Genomic DNA, 15179 nt, shown 5'->3' with positions numbered 1-15179 from the left:
TGATGGAACATAAGGACTTGCGCAATTGAGTTTTTCTACAGATGAAGTTTTATAACGCCCTTTCAAAAACAATGGACCATCTGTTTTAATTAGAGAAGAGTTATTCGTACCACTTATTTGTACTAGATTTTTTAATGTACATTTGTACATTTCAGAAATTTACACTGCGGGGGAGGGGGATTAGGACAATTTTATGTCTCCCTTTCAACTGGGTCGATTGACAAAATTCAAATTGCGTTTTCCATTTATCAAAAGCGCGACTTATGATATATATTAGATTTATATGTATCATTGTTCTAACATAGGTATTTTGACCAAAATCGGACTTTTTCTGAATTAACATACCCATTTTTTTCCATGTTTCGACTCTACGACTCAAATTGTGCCTAGATATTAAATTCTGTAATTTTTGGTGCGAAATTTGCCGAGAAATTTTAAAATTTATCGTGGCTCAATTTTTTCAGTTTGCGCCAAGAATAAATTCTTAATTTCTTAATTTATTCTTAATTTATTTCTTAATTTATTTCTTAATTTATTAATTATGGCGAAATTCTTAATTTATGGCAACGTGTTTTCGATTACCTTTTTTTTTTTTTTTTTTTTTTTTGTGCACGAGCGAGGAAAAAAAGTCATCCTTCATACTTTCAAATCATTTTAAAAAGTGCATAAACCAGATTTTCGTTATTATCGCTTATAATAAATACGTCAAATTTCAATACGCGCCAAAATGTTAATTCACGTACATAAGAAAATTGTGAATAAAAAACTATTTTTTCAGGTATGCTTAGATGATGGAAAAAATTTTAATTTGTAAAAATTATTTTAAAATACAAATTTTTAAAACAATCATAAAAATGGGCGAATTTTATTTGGAATGAACCTAAATTTCGAAATGTGAAGGGAAGAATCAATTAAACTTAATAAAAAAGAGAGATTAATAAATATATACCAAATTCAATTAGCATTCAGAAGTTAGAACTTTGAGAGCTAATTTTTTTAAATCTACGTGTGCGATTTTTACAAAACTTGGCAGTTTGGCATCATCTGAATCGTACAATCGAAATATGGAAAAAATTGGCATGTTATTTCAAAAAATGTCCGATTTTGTATCAAAATACCTATATTAGAACAATGCTATATATAAATCTCGAAAGTTGCGCTTTAGAGGCATGAAAAATGCATTTTGAATTTCGTCAATTGGCCCAGTAGAACGGGAGATATAGAACTGTCCCTTTTCTATAGTCCAAAGGGGCTTTGTCCATGAAGTACTATTGTTTTCGTTTTGCGATTTTACGTTGGTTGACTATCAATGTCCGTTTCACTTTTCAAACTGTTGCCATCCAATGTTAGAGTCCTGCATTATATTTGAAGAAATTAAATAATGAAGAATCTGCGTAAATGTATGTCTGTTTCTCGCATTGTGATAAAACAACGGTACATAGAGCCATCCAATTTTGAATGACGTAATCCTCTTACGAATATGGGCATGTGCAAGACCAAATATGAAATTTGGAATTTGTTTTATGATCGATTTTTTATTTTGTAAAATTTTAACGAATTTTTGATTAAGAACTGAAGGATTTCAAAGCGAGCGGTGGTAATGTTGCACAGAAAAAACATTTTTATCTCCAGCGCGCGAGACTGTGTATCGGAAATTCTAAAGATAGGTTCATTTTAAAACTCTTTTTCGATATTGCTGTTGAACTAAATTTTATGGTTTAAGTGCGAAGAACATGATGTTTAATAAATAAATGTAACACACGCAATGTTAAAAAAAACGTCCCTTTAGACGTTATTTAATATCTGAAAGCATTTCAGTTTTGTTTGTTTATTTGTTTGTTTTGTTCTTGTTTTTAGGCTGTGTTTTGTGAAGTTAAAGCTGTTGTTATTGGCTATCGAAATCACCCACGATGATGGTCTGGATTCCAAGATCTCTATCAACCCGAAAAGCCAAGTCAAGCTCACACCAGATACGCAAGGGTTTTTCATCGCTCAGTCTGCTGACGAAGTCAAGAGGTAAGACTCTGTTCTAATTGGCAGTCTCACCTGTAATCCATAATTTGAAAATGCACTTCAAAAAATCGGAATCTCTTTCTTTTTTCTTTTGAAAAGAAAAATTTCAAATATTCGAAAATATAGTCTACAAAACTTATATCAGCTTAAAAAAATGTTAACTATTAGAAATTAGCTTTGTGAAAGATTCGTACTGCGTAAGTTTAAAAGTTACCAGAATTCATTTATTGTTGCCTGCGTACGGGTTTGTAATAGATTAAATGCGCACAGAACAGATAACTTTTAATAGTTTTTACCAAAAGAAGCACTTTACAGTTCTGGAACTTTCCACAGGGTACTTTTCCGTTTCGCCGGCGCAAATCTTGCCAAGCAGATTTTATTGGCGACAATATACAGTATACACATAAAAAATGCTATCAAATGTTAGTTCAAAGAATTTTTTATTTTGAAGGCATAAACAATTTAATATCGTTTAAAATTTTGTACAAAGCCAATAAATTTGTAAAAGGACAATAATTTAAGAATTTATTATGCTTTCGTGGTTCAACAGGCTAATTCGCCGGTTCATATCACGTGACCCCAAGTGAACTCGTCTCACGTAAACTTCGCTACAAAAATCTAATTCTCTCATTAATTATCTACATTATTGTCAAGTTAAATCATAAATTGGAATGCAAGTTTTAATGCAAGAATTATTTCAATTCGTACGAATAGCTTACTCAGAAATTATGTAAAACCTCATATTCTAACGGATGAATTTAACCCTTAATTTTGCCTTTTTCTGTATTTTCGCCTTCGGGTGAGCGGTGTGATTGCATTCTAATTGACTTAATTACCGCGAATGGACTTAGGGCATAAAATTGTACTATCTGGTAAAAATTCTATGTAATTGTATGATAGTAGTGAAAGAACGAATTAATCTGATAAGAAATTCTTCTTGTTTTGAAAATGAGGCGTAAAAGGTTACCAGCGAGGATATTCCGTTTGGCATCAGCTGTACCATTATTGGCGACTTTATCGCCTGCGCCGGGGAAACGGAAAAGTACCTTCCACAGAAATAGTCGTACAGCTCTTTTAAGCGTCACATAGTACAATCAGTAGTCACACTCCAAACTACTAAAAACGTTAAACACAACATAATGCAAATCGCATCAAAAATGCGAACCTCATTCAGATATCTCAGTGTTCCTAAGTCGTTCCGGACTAACAACTGAAAAGCTGATGCTCTCTCCGCTGCTATATAGTTTTCCCCCTGCCGCCGAAAAATCTCTGGTACCTTGCACTTCTCGAAATTATTGGAAGGCATGTGAGAACCGGATACGTTTACGGTTACATATAGGTATCGATTACAGTTATTCGATTACAATACCACTTACAGTAATACAGAAACCACATCTAAATGTCGCCAAATTTGGCGACTTTTTCAGATTTTTTGCCAAATTCGGCGACAAAAATTAATTGCCTAAACCGTCATTATTTTGGCGATATCTCGCCAATTTAGTGATATAGGCATTTATCCAATGCTCTTATTTTTCCGGCAGAACTTCGTCTTTTTCAAGCATTTCATGTGAACATTATACATACTATTTTGTATATAATTTCACTAAAATTATCTATATACATATATGCAAAATTCGTAACAGTATCAAAATCATTTAATTTATTTCTTTTAAAGCAATCACTTCGGACAGTGAATAAAAAATTAGTATTGGGAACTGTTTGAAAATGAATTCTGATAACTTTCATCGTGTGCTTTCTTGCTTTCTTCGGTGACCCGTCTTGCTCGCTACCTTTGATAAAAACATTTAATCCTAATAAAATGTCTGACATGCTACACAACATAAGCATTTATTTTAATACCTCTTGCAAACAGAAAGCACATTATCCATTCTAATGTTCTAAAACTGAAAGAAAACATTCAATCTGAGTGTCACTTATCGAAGTATTCTTTTTTGTATGAGACGATTTTTTGTATGAGATACCTTAGATTAGGAAGTTAGGAAATTGTTGGAAACGATCTTTGAATCCATTTGTTGATTAGCTTATTAGAGTTGATAGGGTCGCTATCATTATTTATTTCCTTACTTGGATGTCAAGCGAAAAAGTTAAGCAAAATTCAAAGGATGAGAATAATTGGGATACATATTTGGATGGTTTTACGCACTCATTGTTTGCTATCTAAATCACTATTTCTACTTACTTCTGGCCGAGTGGTTAAATCGCTGAACGCTGATAGTACGGTCAGGGGCTCGAATCTCGACACATTTTTTGACATGGCGGCCTCGTCTGCCTTTTCTTCGCAATTTCCCTTCGAACGCGTGCAGCGCCATCTGTTGGTCGGAAAAGGCGACATCCCACATTCTTAACCATCATTTTCTCCGCACTTACAGCACTTTCAAACAGCAAAATTACAAAACAATTTTAAAGCAGCATATGTTTAGAATTCCTGATGCAATATTTAAGTGTTGGCATAGAGCTTTCTAATTTTTTTCAGTCTTTTTAAATTTGAAAAATGATATACCGTTTATAGTGATTCAACGCAAAATGCCGTTTTCGAGATTATTGTACTTAATAAATTATACGATCATTTTCATTTTCAGGTCCTTTAGTCTTTGAGATAAGCCTTTATTTAAAACCTCTAATTTTTCTTTATTCCTGAACGATGTTTGTTATTAAAGCAAGTTTTATTACTTTTAAAGCTTTCAATAATGTTTTGCCCAGAATGGCTATTAACTTCGTTTTGACATTTTGCGTCGAAACCTTTTAAAGTCTGAATCACTTTCCAAACTTGCCACCAAATATTATCGCCCTATATTGTAGTTAAAAAAATTAAATGATGAAGAATCTGCATAAATGTATGTATGTGTCTCGCAATGTGATAAAACAACGGTACCTAGAGCCATCCAATTCTGAATAACGTACGTTTCCACCCGAATATGGACCTTTGGAGTTTGTAAATTGTTTTATTATCTGTTTCATATTTTGTAAAATATTTATGAGTTTTGATTAAGAAACTCAGCGATTTCAAAACGAGCGAAGACTACACTGTGCGGAGAAAGAAAACATTTTTATCTCCCGTGCGCGAGACTGTGTATCGGAAATTCTAAAGATATGCTCTTTTTAAATTATTTTGCGATATTGCACTTTGGGCGTAATATAAAATCAGAAAGCTTTTAGATCTTTTTTTTCCCTTGTTATTTCATTTTATTTATTTTCCCGATTATTTCTATTCATTTAATGCATTATTAAAATTTCAATCTATTCTTTTAAGTCTCGTTTTTTATACATTATTGCAGAGTTTGGTACTATTGTAAGAACTGTCATGAAGATGTAAAAGATGAAAAACAAATTAAAAAATGCAAGTGCAAAAATCGTAAGTAATGCTTATATTTTCCTTCATTCTATTTATTTTCTAAAACATTCAGTTGTTATATTAACATGTGTTTCCATTCACTTTATGCCCAAATTATTGCTTCATAAAAAATATTTTAATATTAAATTATAATAAAAAGACTACATCGAATTTCTTTGTTCATCAAAATAGTGCCCTATTCTAAAATATATTTATCGATAAATATTATTATCTGAGAAACATAATATTAAGATTTCAAACTGTTATTTAAAAAAAATAATATTTGAATTTTAAAGTTTATGCTCTTATATAACAATATATGAAAACTATACTTTGTGATACAATGTTTTGATAATTTTGTGGTAGTTTTTAATATGAGTTACATTTTAGAATGACTTTATATGTTAATTTAATGTTTCCAAAACCATAAAAAGGATATTTAAATTAAGAATTTTATCTTAAATTTAAAATTATGTATAGTCAAATAAACAAAATTCAGCTTTATTGCAATTTATATATTTGTCAATGTATAAATAGATATTGTTATTGCTTAACTATGTACACCTGTATGCAAAAGTGGAATCTGTTGCAGATTTCAGAAGGGGAAGTTAAGAATTATCTGTGTTTGTTTCTAATTTTAAAATGACTCTTTAATTCTGTATATTTTAACGTGCATAATTAGTTAAAAATTATTTTAAGCCTTTTAATTTTATTTAAATTAGTTGAAGAATTCAAATATTTCAGGAAGAGGTTAGTTGCATGCATTTCTAAACATTTGAAAAACACAGATGGTGCCACTCTTGCATGGAGGTTCCTATGGTATATATATATATATATATATATTGCACAGAAGCTTGTGTTTTTGTGCTTAATCCTTTAAGTTCACATCTCACACTTCGAAGCTGCCTTCACTCACTCTTCGACTGATCTCTGTGACTTGAATCCGAGGATTTAATTTAATCGTTCTCAAAATTAATCAAACTGATGATGTAAAGCGAAAGGAATTTTACTATAAAAAATCGGTATCTGCTTCATATTTCATTTTCTTTAATGCAAATGCATTAATGTATTTCATGAATAGATTTCAAGGCTTTTGAAAACATTTGATTGTCTTCATGATTCTTTCTAGAGTTTTAAGGGGACTCGGTACCTTTTGAATGATTTTTTTATTTAAGAACTGTCATCTCTTTATGAATAATATTAAGTGGTTTTATAAGAAAAAATGATTTTAAGCTGAAAAAAAAATTCAACAAACAATTCGGCCAGCCGGCAAGAAGGCAGATTTTTCGGTGCCCAAAACTGAAAGTTTCCTTTTGGTCCCACTCGCAAAAACACACTGAAGGTAATTTAAATGTAAACAAATATGGCTGCTGTAGTTGTAAAAATTAGGCTTAGCCGCACTTATTTTTAAATTGTTGATAGTTCAACAACTATTGCATGTATAGTAACTAAAGGCATAAGAACCTTTACCGGAAGATAAGGACAACATAATTTAATCATTTTTAAAGCAAAAATGCACAATTTACCAATATGTAAGAATAAAAATACTGAGCTTACTGAGCCGAGTAAGAGAGTGGGTACATATATATATATATATATTTTTACATACTTTTGGTGCGGCTGAAAATGACAAGCTGAAACAAAATTTTTTTTTTTTTTTTTTTTTTTTTTTTTTTTTTTTTGCTAGTTTAAATTTAACAATCAGAAATTCTTTCCTCTCTCATAATTTTCAATGTTTTTGCCCCAAATGTTTTTATTATATTTATTAGAATTTTCTGAATAATTTTAAGGATTTATTTGCCCTTAATGAATTATTTTCTGAAAAAAACATAAAAAGCACATTTTTATGTAAAGATTAAACAGAAAATGTGATCGATTCTTTTCACTACTCATCCTCGTTTCTATTAAATATATAATTTTAAATAAGCAGTAAAAATATTAAATAGTTTAGTTCATATCTGTACAAGTTTTAGGACTTTAAGTAAAAGGATATATTGAAAAAATGCAAACTAAGAAAGCGTAGTTTAAAGAATGTTTAAAGAATGAATGTTTATTACTAAATTTCAGTATATATATAAAAAATAAAACCTAGCACTGTTCAACTGGTTAATATAAACGTAAATTACAAGCTTTTGTTTAAAACCGTATCTGGCTAGAAATATTGCAAAAAAAATCATAAAATGCAAGTGGAATTTTCTTTACCTGTTTTTGTTTTTTAAAACACCTTTCAAAAGAATGTTAACGTATGAATTAATTTTAATATATATTTAACACTTTTAATCAATGTTAATAATATTAATAATATTAATTTTTACTTTTATTCATTTTTAAAAAAAGCAAAATTTGAAATTTGATCAGGCATAAAACATTTTATTTAAAATCACTCGGCAGCGTATATCATTTTTTCTCTTCTTTTAGCCATTTGTTCTCATATATAAGTAGCATTTTAAATTAATTTAGGTGAATTTTAATTAATTAAAGAGTTTAATGTTGGTTCCTGCACTACTTCAATAATGTTACAGTCAGGAACTTGATCACTTTCATTATACCACCTATTTCTGTTCGTGTCTCATCACAAATAATTTCAATTTTTGAAGAAGCATAGCAATATTGACTGATAATACACATTAGAAATATTTACTGAGCTTAATATATGTACGTAAAACGTGCCAGTTTAAAGGTAAAAAATTTTTTTCGAACTTTGTATTTAAATACATTAGTTTATACACATAAATAGAGTTTGTGGAGTACAGTCCACCCGAATATGGGCATCTGGAAGCCGAATTTGGAATTTTTTTAATATCTGTTTCATATTTTTGAAGCATTTATGAGTTTTTGATTAAGAAACTCGACGATTTCAAAGCGAGCAATGGCAGCACTACGAAAAAAAGACATTTTTATCTCCAGCGCACGAGACTGTGTATCCGAAATTCTAAAGATAAGCTCTGTTAAAAAATTTGGATATTGCTGTTGAATTAAATTTTATATTTTAAGGGCGAAGAACATAATATTTAACAAATAAAGGTAACAAGCAAAACGATAAAAATACGCCATTTTGGACGTAATATAAAATCTGAAACCTTTCAGATTGTTTTTAAGTCGTTTTTTTTAATTATTTTAATATTTGCTGCTTCTGTAAAGTAAACGTCCATTAGAAAGATTATGAAATTACCCGATATTAATTTCTGGATTTATAAATAAACTGATTTCTTGGGTTTGAAAATGACGTATTTCAAATAAGTAAATTAAAGTGTGATTTCCAAAAGCCTTGAAGAACTATTCGTGAAAAAACTGGAGAAAACCGTCATAGAGATCGGTAGCTCACCCATGTTGTCCGTCTGTCCGTGCGGCAGCGAAAGCTTTTGTGTTCGTCGCCTTCTCCAAGCAGCACGGCCTGTCGCTTTCTCTACCTGTGCCCTGAAATGTCGAAATAGTCCTAGTAACTGATTCACTTTCTTTTGATGCAGAGGAGAGGTTTAAGAGAAACGCCTGGGCTATGCTGCTCTTTAGGAAGAAAAGTACGTCTCGTTATGAGTTCCATTATCTTTTTTTATGTATAATATGCAAGAAATGGTGAAGATACAAAAAATATCTATTTCTTGATCTTTCTAAAGATTATAAACCAAAGAAAAAATATTTGAATGCTTGAATGTGTCTAGCAAATTTGGTAGAAATTTCTGATCATATTTTTAATATTTGTACTTTTTCTCTCTAATTCAAACTAATCCTTACTGAATGTTATATTTTGGTTGAAATGACGTTTGGAAATCTGTTAGTATAAGATGAAATCTGCGACGTTAATTTTGCATAAGAGAATAGCCAACCACTGGGTTAAAATAAAAAAATTACTGTGTATTTATGGCACGAATTTAAAACTTAATGTACTGTCACTTACAAAAATATCTGATGTGGACACCACGTGACTTCCTTGTACAGAGTATTAAATTATACGCATTTTTTGCTGCATTTCATTTAAACTTATTTCCTCGAATTTCATTAGAGATAGATTTCTCATTCATTTAATTCAGTTCTTACTTCGCGACATGGGAAAAATACATAAAATTTCAAAATATCTCCATTGTAAATTGAAAATGTACATAAACATAAAACACGAAATGCATCTAAAACAATTAAAAAACAATTTTTACAATTAAAATTGGAGTTTCTAAGCAAAAACAAGCAATTCGGCCAAGGGTAGGAAGGCAGATTTTTCGTTGCACAAAAGTGAGTTTCCTTTTGGTCTCACTCGGCAAAAAGACACTGAAGGTGCAGAAAATGACTTAATTACTAATCTGCTAAAGTTTAGATGTAAACAAATATAGCTGCTGTGGTTGCAAAAATTAGGCTTAGCCGCACTTCCTTTTAAATTGCTGATAATTCTACAATTGTTGCGTGCATGCTAACTAAAGACATAAAAACCTAAACCGGAAGATAAGAACAACATAAATCAATTATTTTAAAAGCAGAAATGCACAATTTACCAACACATAAGAATAAAAAAAAACTGAGCTCACGGTGCCGACTAACAGAGTAGGCATATATATACTTTTGGTGCGGCCGATTCCAACCAAAACGGGAGTTATAGCAGTCCCCTACAGTCACACTGTCAGGCAATAACGGTGGAGACAGCTTCCTGCAAGCACCTCACTCTGCTTGATCGTTCTCGGAACTCCACCTACTCTCGAGACTCTCCACGCTACAACTCGCGATGCACTCGACGAAACACGAGCACAGCTCCCGACCCTTCGGTTCAGTCGTTCCCGGAGCTCAACACGCTCTCTTTCGACGATGAACTAACCGCGATATACTACGACACTCTTGCGGTGCACTCGACGATCCACTCGGCACTCGCTGCCCGGCTGTCAACTCGATCGACTCCGCAAGTATTGACTCGCTAGACGAGACACACACTGGCTGACCGCGGACCAGCAGGGTTTATATAGCTTTCGGCCTGTGTTCGAGAACATTCTGGGCTAAGCCGGTAAGAATTCGTTCCAGAAGGTTCTCCAACCGTCCATGGCATATCGCCAATTTTGTCGCAAATGTTGCCTGATGGGCGATTTCTCGCCGAATGCGGCAACCCTGCCTTCCCTTGCCATTTTATGGCAACCCTAAAACTGCTTTGCGGGGAAGCTATCTCACCGCGCCTGTACATTTCGTCTTTGATATGAACTGGTAGAGTCATTAGGATTTTTTGAAGTAGAAAACTAAAAAAATGAGCAATGCCCTCGCCGGGACTCGAACCTGGACTTCTTGAATACCTTATATACTCCCTCTTTTAAAGGGCCACTGGGGTTAGTGGACCCAATCGCCAAATCCTGATCTACCATTTATAGAGACAATGATGACCTTTCTCATACCTACTCAAACTACGAACTATGAACTGACTTTATAATGTGTGAAATAACATCAGTACTACGCACTCAACACTATGTACCATGAAATGAACTGTATGCTGAACTACGAACTGTACTATGAATGAACTTATAAACTGTGCACAGTATAACAGAAAACTAAACAAACAACGAACTACGTTCTATAACCCCCTTCCATGAACAAAGCTCCAAGCACAAACACAAAATAAATATGTATATACACCTGTAAATAATTTATTGTATGCCGCCCAGTCGGTTGATTGGTCAGGGAAGCTGACTGCGATGCCGAAGGGCTTGGGTTCGAATCCCGGAGAAGGCATGGTTGTAACTGTCCGTCCCTTCATAGGAAAGGCGTTGGTGGCCCACCTATTAGGTGCCTCCATAATAAAGAGACCACCACATCCGGCCTTGCATAGATTAATGGACAGGGTTACATTTGTAATTGTTCATAATCTGCCATTGGAAAAAAATAATAATTTATTGTATTTATCCATGCAACTGCAAAGCACCCGTGTAAAGTATACTTTATGCCAATTTTGTTTGTGATGCAAATTATGCACCATTAATATGTAACTGTTATGAATGTTGCAACGTAAACAAATGCCCCAGAATGGCGTTAGTGTGCCCGGTGCAGGTACACTTTCATAGATGGTTTAGTGCAGATACCACTTTTGCCCATGGCGATGTTTTGGTGCCCTTTGCACTTGTTTCTGTCTGTCTGTGTGTGTGGTCATGAATCATCCCCCACCACAGGAGCAACTGTAGTCATTAGATTATTTTGATGTTGAAGACGTGAAAAATGAGCAGTGCCATCGCCGGGACTCGTACCCTGGACCTCTCGAATACGCGCCGAGTGTGCTAACCGTTACACCACGAAGGCAGGCAGAAAGGAGGGAGAAAATACATTATAATGCATACAAACTAGTTGCTATGTACAATGTGACTGTATATGTAATGTTCTAACACATAAAGTGAACATATATGTAATGTTCTAATGTATAATATAAATATCCTAAATCCAATGCATAATGTACTAATGTACCAACGCATAATGTGAATGTATCTATAATGTTCTCATGCATAATCTAACGCATACTGCAATAATGTCCCAACACATAATGGGAATGTATATGTAATATTCTAATGCATAATGTAAATATTCTAAATCAAATGCATAATGTAATCTAACGCATACTGTAATAACGTCCCAAAGCATACTGTGAAGGCACGTGTAATGTTCTAAAGCATAATGTGACTGTATACGCAATGTTCTAATGCACAATGTAAATATCCTAAATCTAATGTATATTGTAATTTAATGCATAATGTAACTATGTTCTAACGCATAATGTGAATGTATAAGTAATGTTCTAATGCATAGTGTTATTATCTAATGAATAATGTAACGTTCTAATGAATAATGCAAACTGAGAAGTATGTATACCACTGCATATGCCCTACTGCCCCTGCATGGCCATGTACAGCTTTTATTTTTGAATTTCAACAAACGCTGCACCCGGGCACTTTGGATGAGAGTAGTTCCCGGTGGCGTTTGGTCAGCATGACTGCCAACCGGGTGAATCAGGCGCTGGGTCTGGGTGCCTCGTGTGAGACTCCCATGTGCTCCCTCGACCAGACGCTAGATTATGGCGGACGTGGCGCTAAACCAATTAACCATAATGGTAAAGGGATGTTGCCACGTCCCCCGTCGCTTATCGCTTATCTCTACGAACAATAAATGTTTACTCTTTTATTTGATTTCATTAAAGTTTGTATTTATTGAACTGTTGAATAACATATAATTTAATTGGTTAATTCGATCCTCATACGTGTTTGCGTGTGTGTTTTACTAATTTATAGGTCTCCAAGGACGGTAGGGACTACGCGTGTTATTGTCGTTGTCAAGGTCTGCTCAAAGTTTACTTTATTTCATTAAAGTTTGGATTTATTGGGCTGTTGAATAACATTACAATTTAATTGGTTAATTCGATCGTGAATATTGGTTGCGTGTGTGTTTTACTAATTTCTATGTCCCCAAGGATGGTAGGGACTATGCTTATTGTTGCCGTTGCTCTACTTGACCAAGGTCAATCAACGGGGAGGGGATGTCAACGTTCTTGACTTATGGACCTTATAAGGGATATAGAGTAACCCAGTGGGCGGGGCGCGTCACCCAGGGACGATCTGGTTTACTTTAACACTGAAACCTATGGCGTTTGTAGCACATAACTATTTTTAATTATTAAATGTGATACGTTGCATGAGTGATGAGGTTATGAGAGTCACGATTTTTTCAAATAAGATTTAGTATATCTCTTTAAAGCACTTTTTACTGCATTTCGCGGACTTTTTTCACCCGTAATTCTAGTATAAACATCTTTACTTTGGTAAAACGATAAAAATTCTAAATACACAATTTATGAACTTACTTTTGGGTACAAATAAAGTAAAATTAAATTAGATTGATAGTACTTGATGCTTTGAAACAAAAAAGGTAAAATTAAAAAAGATCTGTTTTTTTTTTTTTTTTTTTTTTTTTTTTTTTTTTTTTTTTTTTTAAATTTTTTGAGCATTTTCAGGCAGTGGTTTTTAAAATTCTAATAACATTATAAGACGGTCATTTGTTTGATTATATGATCATTAATTATTAACATTACAAGATGATCATAAGATGATTATTTATTTTAATAATTCATAAAATTTGAAGCATAAACTTTTCTGAGCGTAATGAAAAAAAAAAAGATAAAATAAAATTTAGATTCACTCAGATTTAATATTACCCCCAAAGGGACTTTTTTTAACGTTTTTTGTGTTACTTTATTTATTGAATATCACGTTCTTCGCACGTAAACGACATAAAATTCAAATCAACAGCAATATCACAAAATATTTGAAAACAGCATATCTTTAAAATTTCCTCGCTGGAGATAAAAATGTTATTTTTCGTATAGTGTTGCCATTGCTCGCTTTACTTCTGTTCGCTTTAACTTGTTGATTGTGTTAATCAAAAATTCGTTAAAGTTTTACAAAGTATGAAATGAATTAAAACAAATTCGAAATTCGGCCGTCTAGATGCCACGTTCGCGTTGAGTATTACTTATTCAAAATTTGATGGCTCTAGATATCGTCGTTTATTCACAGTGCGAGAAACATAACATGTATTCATGAAGATTCTTCATTATTTAATTTCTTTAAATATAATAAAGGGCGATAATATTGGGTAGCAGCAATTTGCAAAGTGAAACGGTCATTTATAGCGAAACAGCGCAAAATGCCGTTTCGAAACTAATAGCTTTTCTGGGCTACCAGCCCTTTGAGCTAATAAATTAAATTCACAGTAAATTAAAAAAATCTTATGTATAACTACAAATAAATTTAAATTAATAACTATAAAATACTAGCACAATTAATTACTGCAGTTACATTATAATAAATGTGTAAAAATTATTAAGGTGTTAAAAGTGTTTATCACTATTATGTATTATGAAATATAATTGAAATAAAATTCTTTTGTAAAAATTATGCTATAATATTAACCTATAACTTTAAAAAAAGCAGCACAATTTAGAATTTTAAGCAATCAAAAATTCATTTTTAGGTATTTTAATATTTTTTACTTATTTACACCAATAAAAAGCATAAAAATTGGAAGAGAAAATTGCTTGAAATTTTCTATTAGTTCAGATTTAAAATATTATTTTCTAAAAGTAGTTACGAATTTCCTTGCAGCATAGGAAGAGCTAAAAAAAATCGAGGTCTGAATGCATGCAACAGTTTTATAACTATTTGGAAAGTTAATTATGCTTAATAAATATGCAAAATTTTTAAAAAATCAATCTCAGTGTCAAAAATAAGAATATCTAAAAATTCTAATTTGAGAAATGAGGCTCTACAACCAATTTTTTTATTGACAATTATATACACTGCAATAACCAATCATTGTTAAATTTCTGCATGTCGTCCCTACTCCTCCGGATATGGTGATAGGGACATCCGAGAATACGTTAGAAGAAGGACAAAACCAATTTGGGTTAGTGTGTTTCTTATAAGACCCATAAGAAGTTCATAAGCCCAAAAGACTTGACTCGTAAGTTTGAATAGAGAGATAATATACATCACTATCTCCAGCATCAGAAAAGGAAAGGGATTATATGCCGGATGAAATTCTCAGAAACGGTGATGCAGGTCCTGTTTACGCTTTTGTATAAACGTACGAAGGATCAAAAGGGAGCATTTACCTAAAATTAAATCAGCATTTGCTCTATTTCTAACATTTATTAATCTAAAGGGGCTTTGTCCCTGAAGGACTACTGTTTTCGTTTTGCGATTTTGCGTTGAAAACTTTAAAAGGCTGTATCACTTTTCAAATCGTTGCCACCATATACTATCTCCCTTTATTATATTTGAAGAAATTAAATAATGAAGAATCTGCATAAACG

The 15179-nt window shown here is 32.5% G+C and overlaps 1 protein-coding gene across 2 annotated transcripts in view; it reads left to right on the top strand.

Annotated features, from left to right (window-relative positions):
* The window catches only part of slo (calcium-activated potassium channel slo), a 514476-nt gene that overhangs the window by 413210 nt on the left and 86087 nt on the right, over positions 1-15179 (top strand). For both annotated transcript variants that reach the window (XM_085825984.1, XM_085825983.1), the window contains exons 14-16: positions 1858-2016; positions 5310-5386; positions 8833-8883. In XM_085825984.1, coding sequence (XP_085682110.1) covers positions 1858-2016; positions 5310-5386; positions 8833-8883 — 287 coding nt within the window. The remainder of the gene's footprint in view (positions 1-1857; positions 2017-5309; positions 5387-8832; positions 8884-15179) is intronic.

This window comes from Stegodyphus dumicola, chromosome 10, assembly GCF_044657685.1.
Source record: "Stegodyphus dumicola isolate Sdum_Otavi_A_Nest chromosome 10, ASM4465768v1".
Taxonomy (NCBI): domain Eukaryota; kingdom Metazoa; phylum Arthropoda; class Arachnida; order Araneae; family Eresidae; genus Stegodyphus; species Stegodyphus dumicola.
The sequence above is the reverse complement of the archived record's forward strand: the minus strand, read 5'-3'. Positions and strand labels throughout refer to the sequence as shown.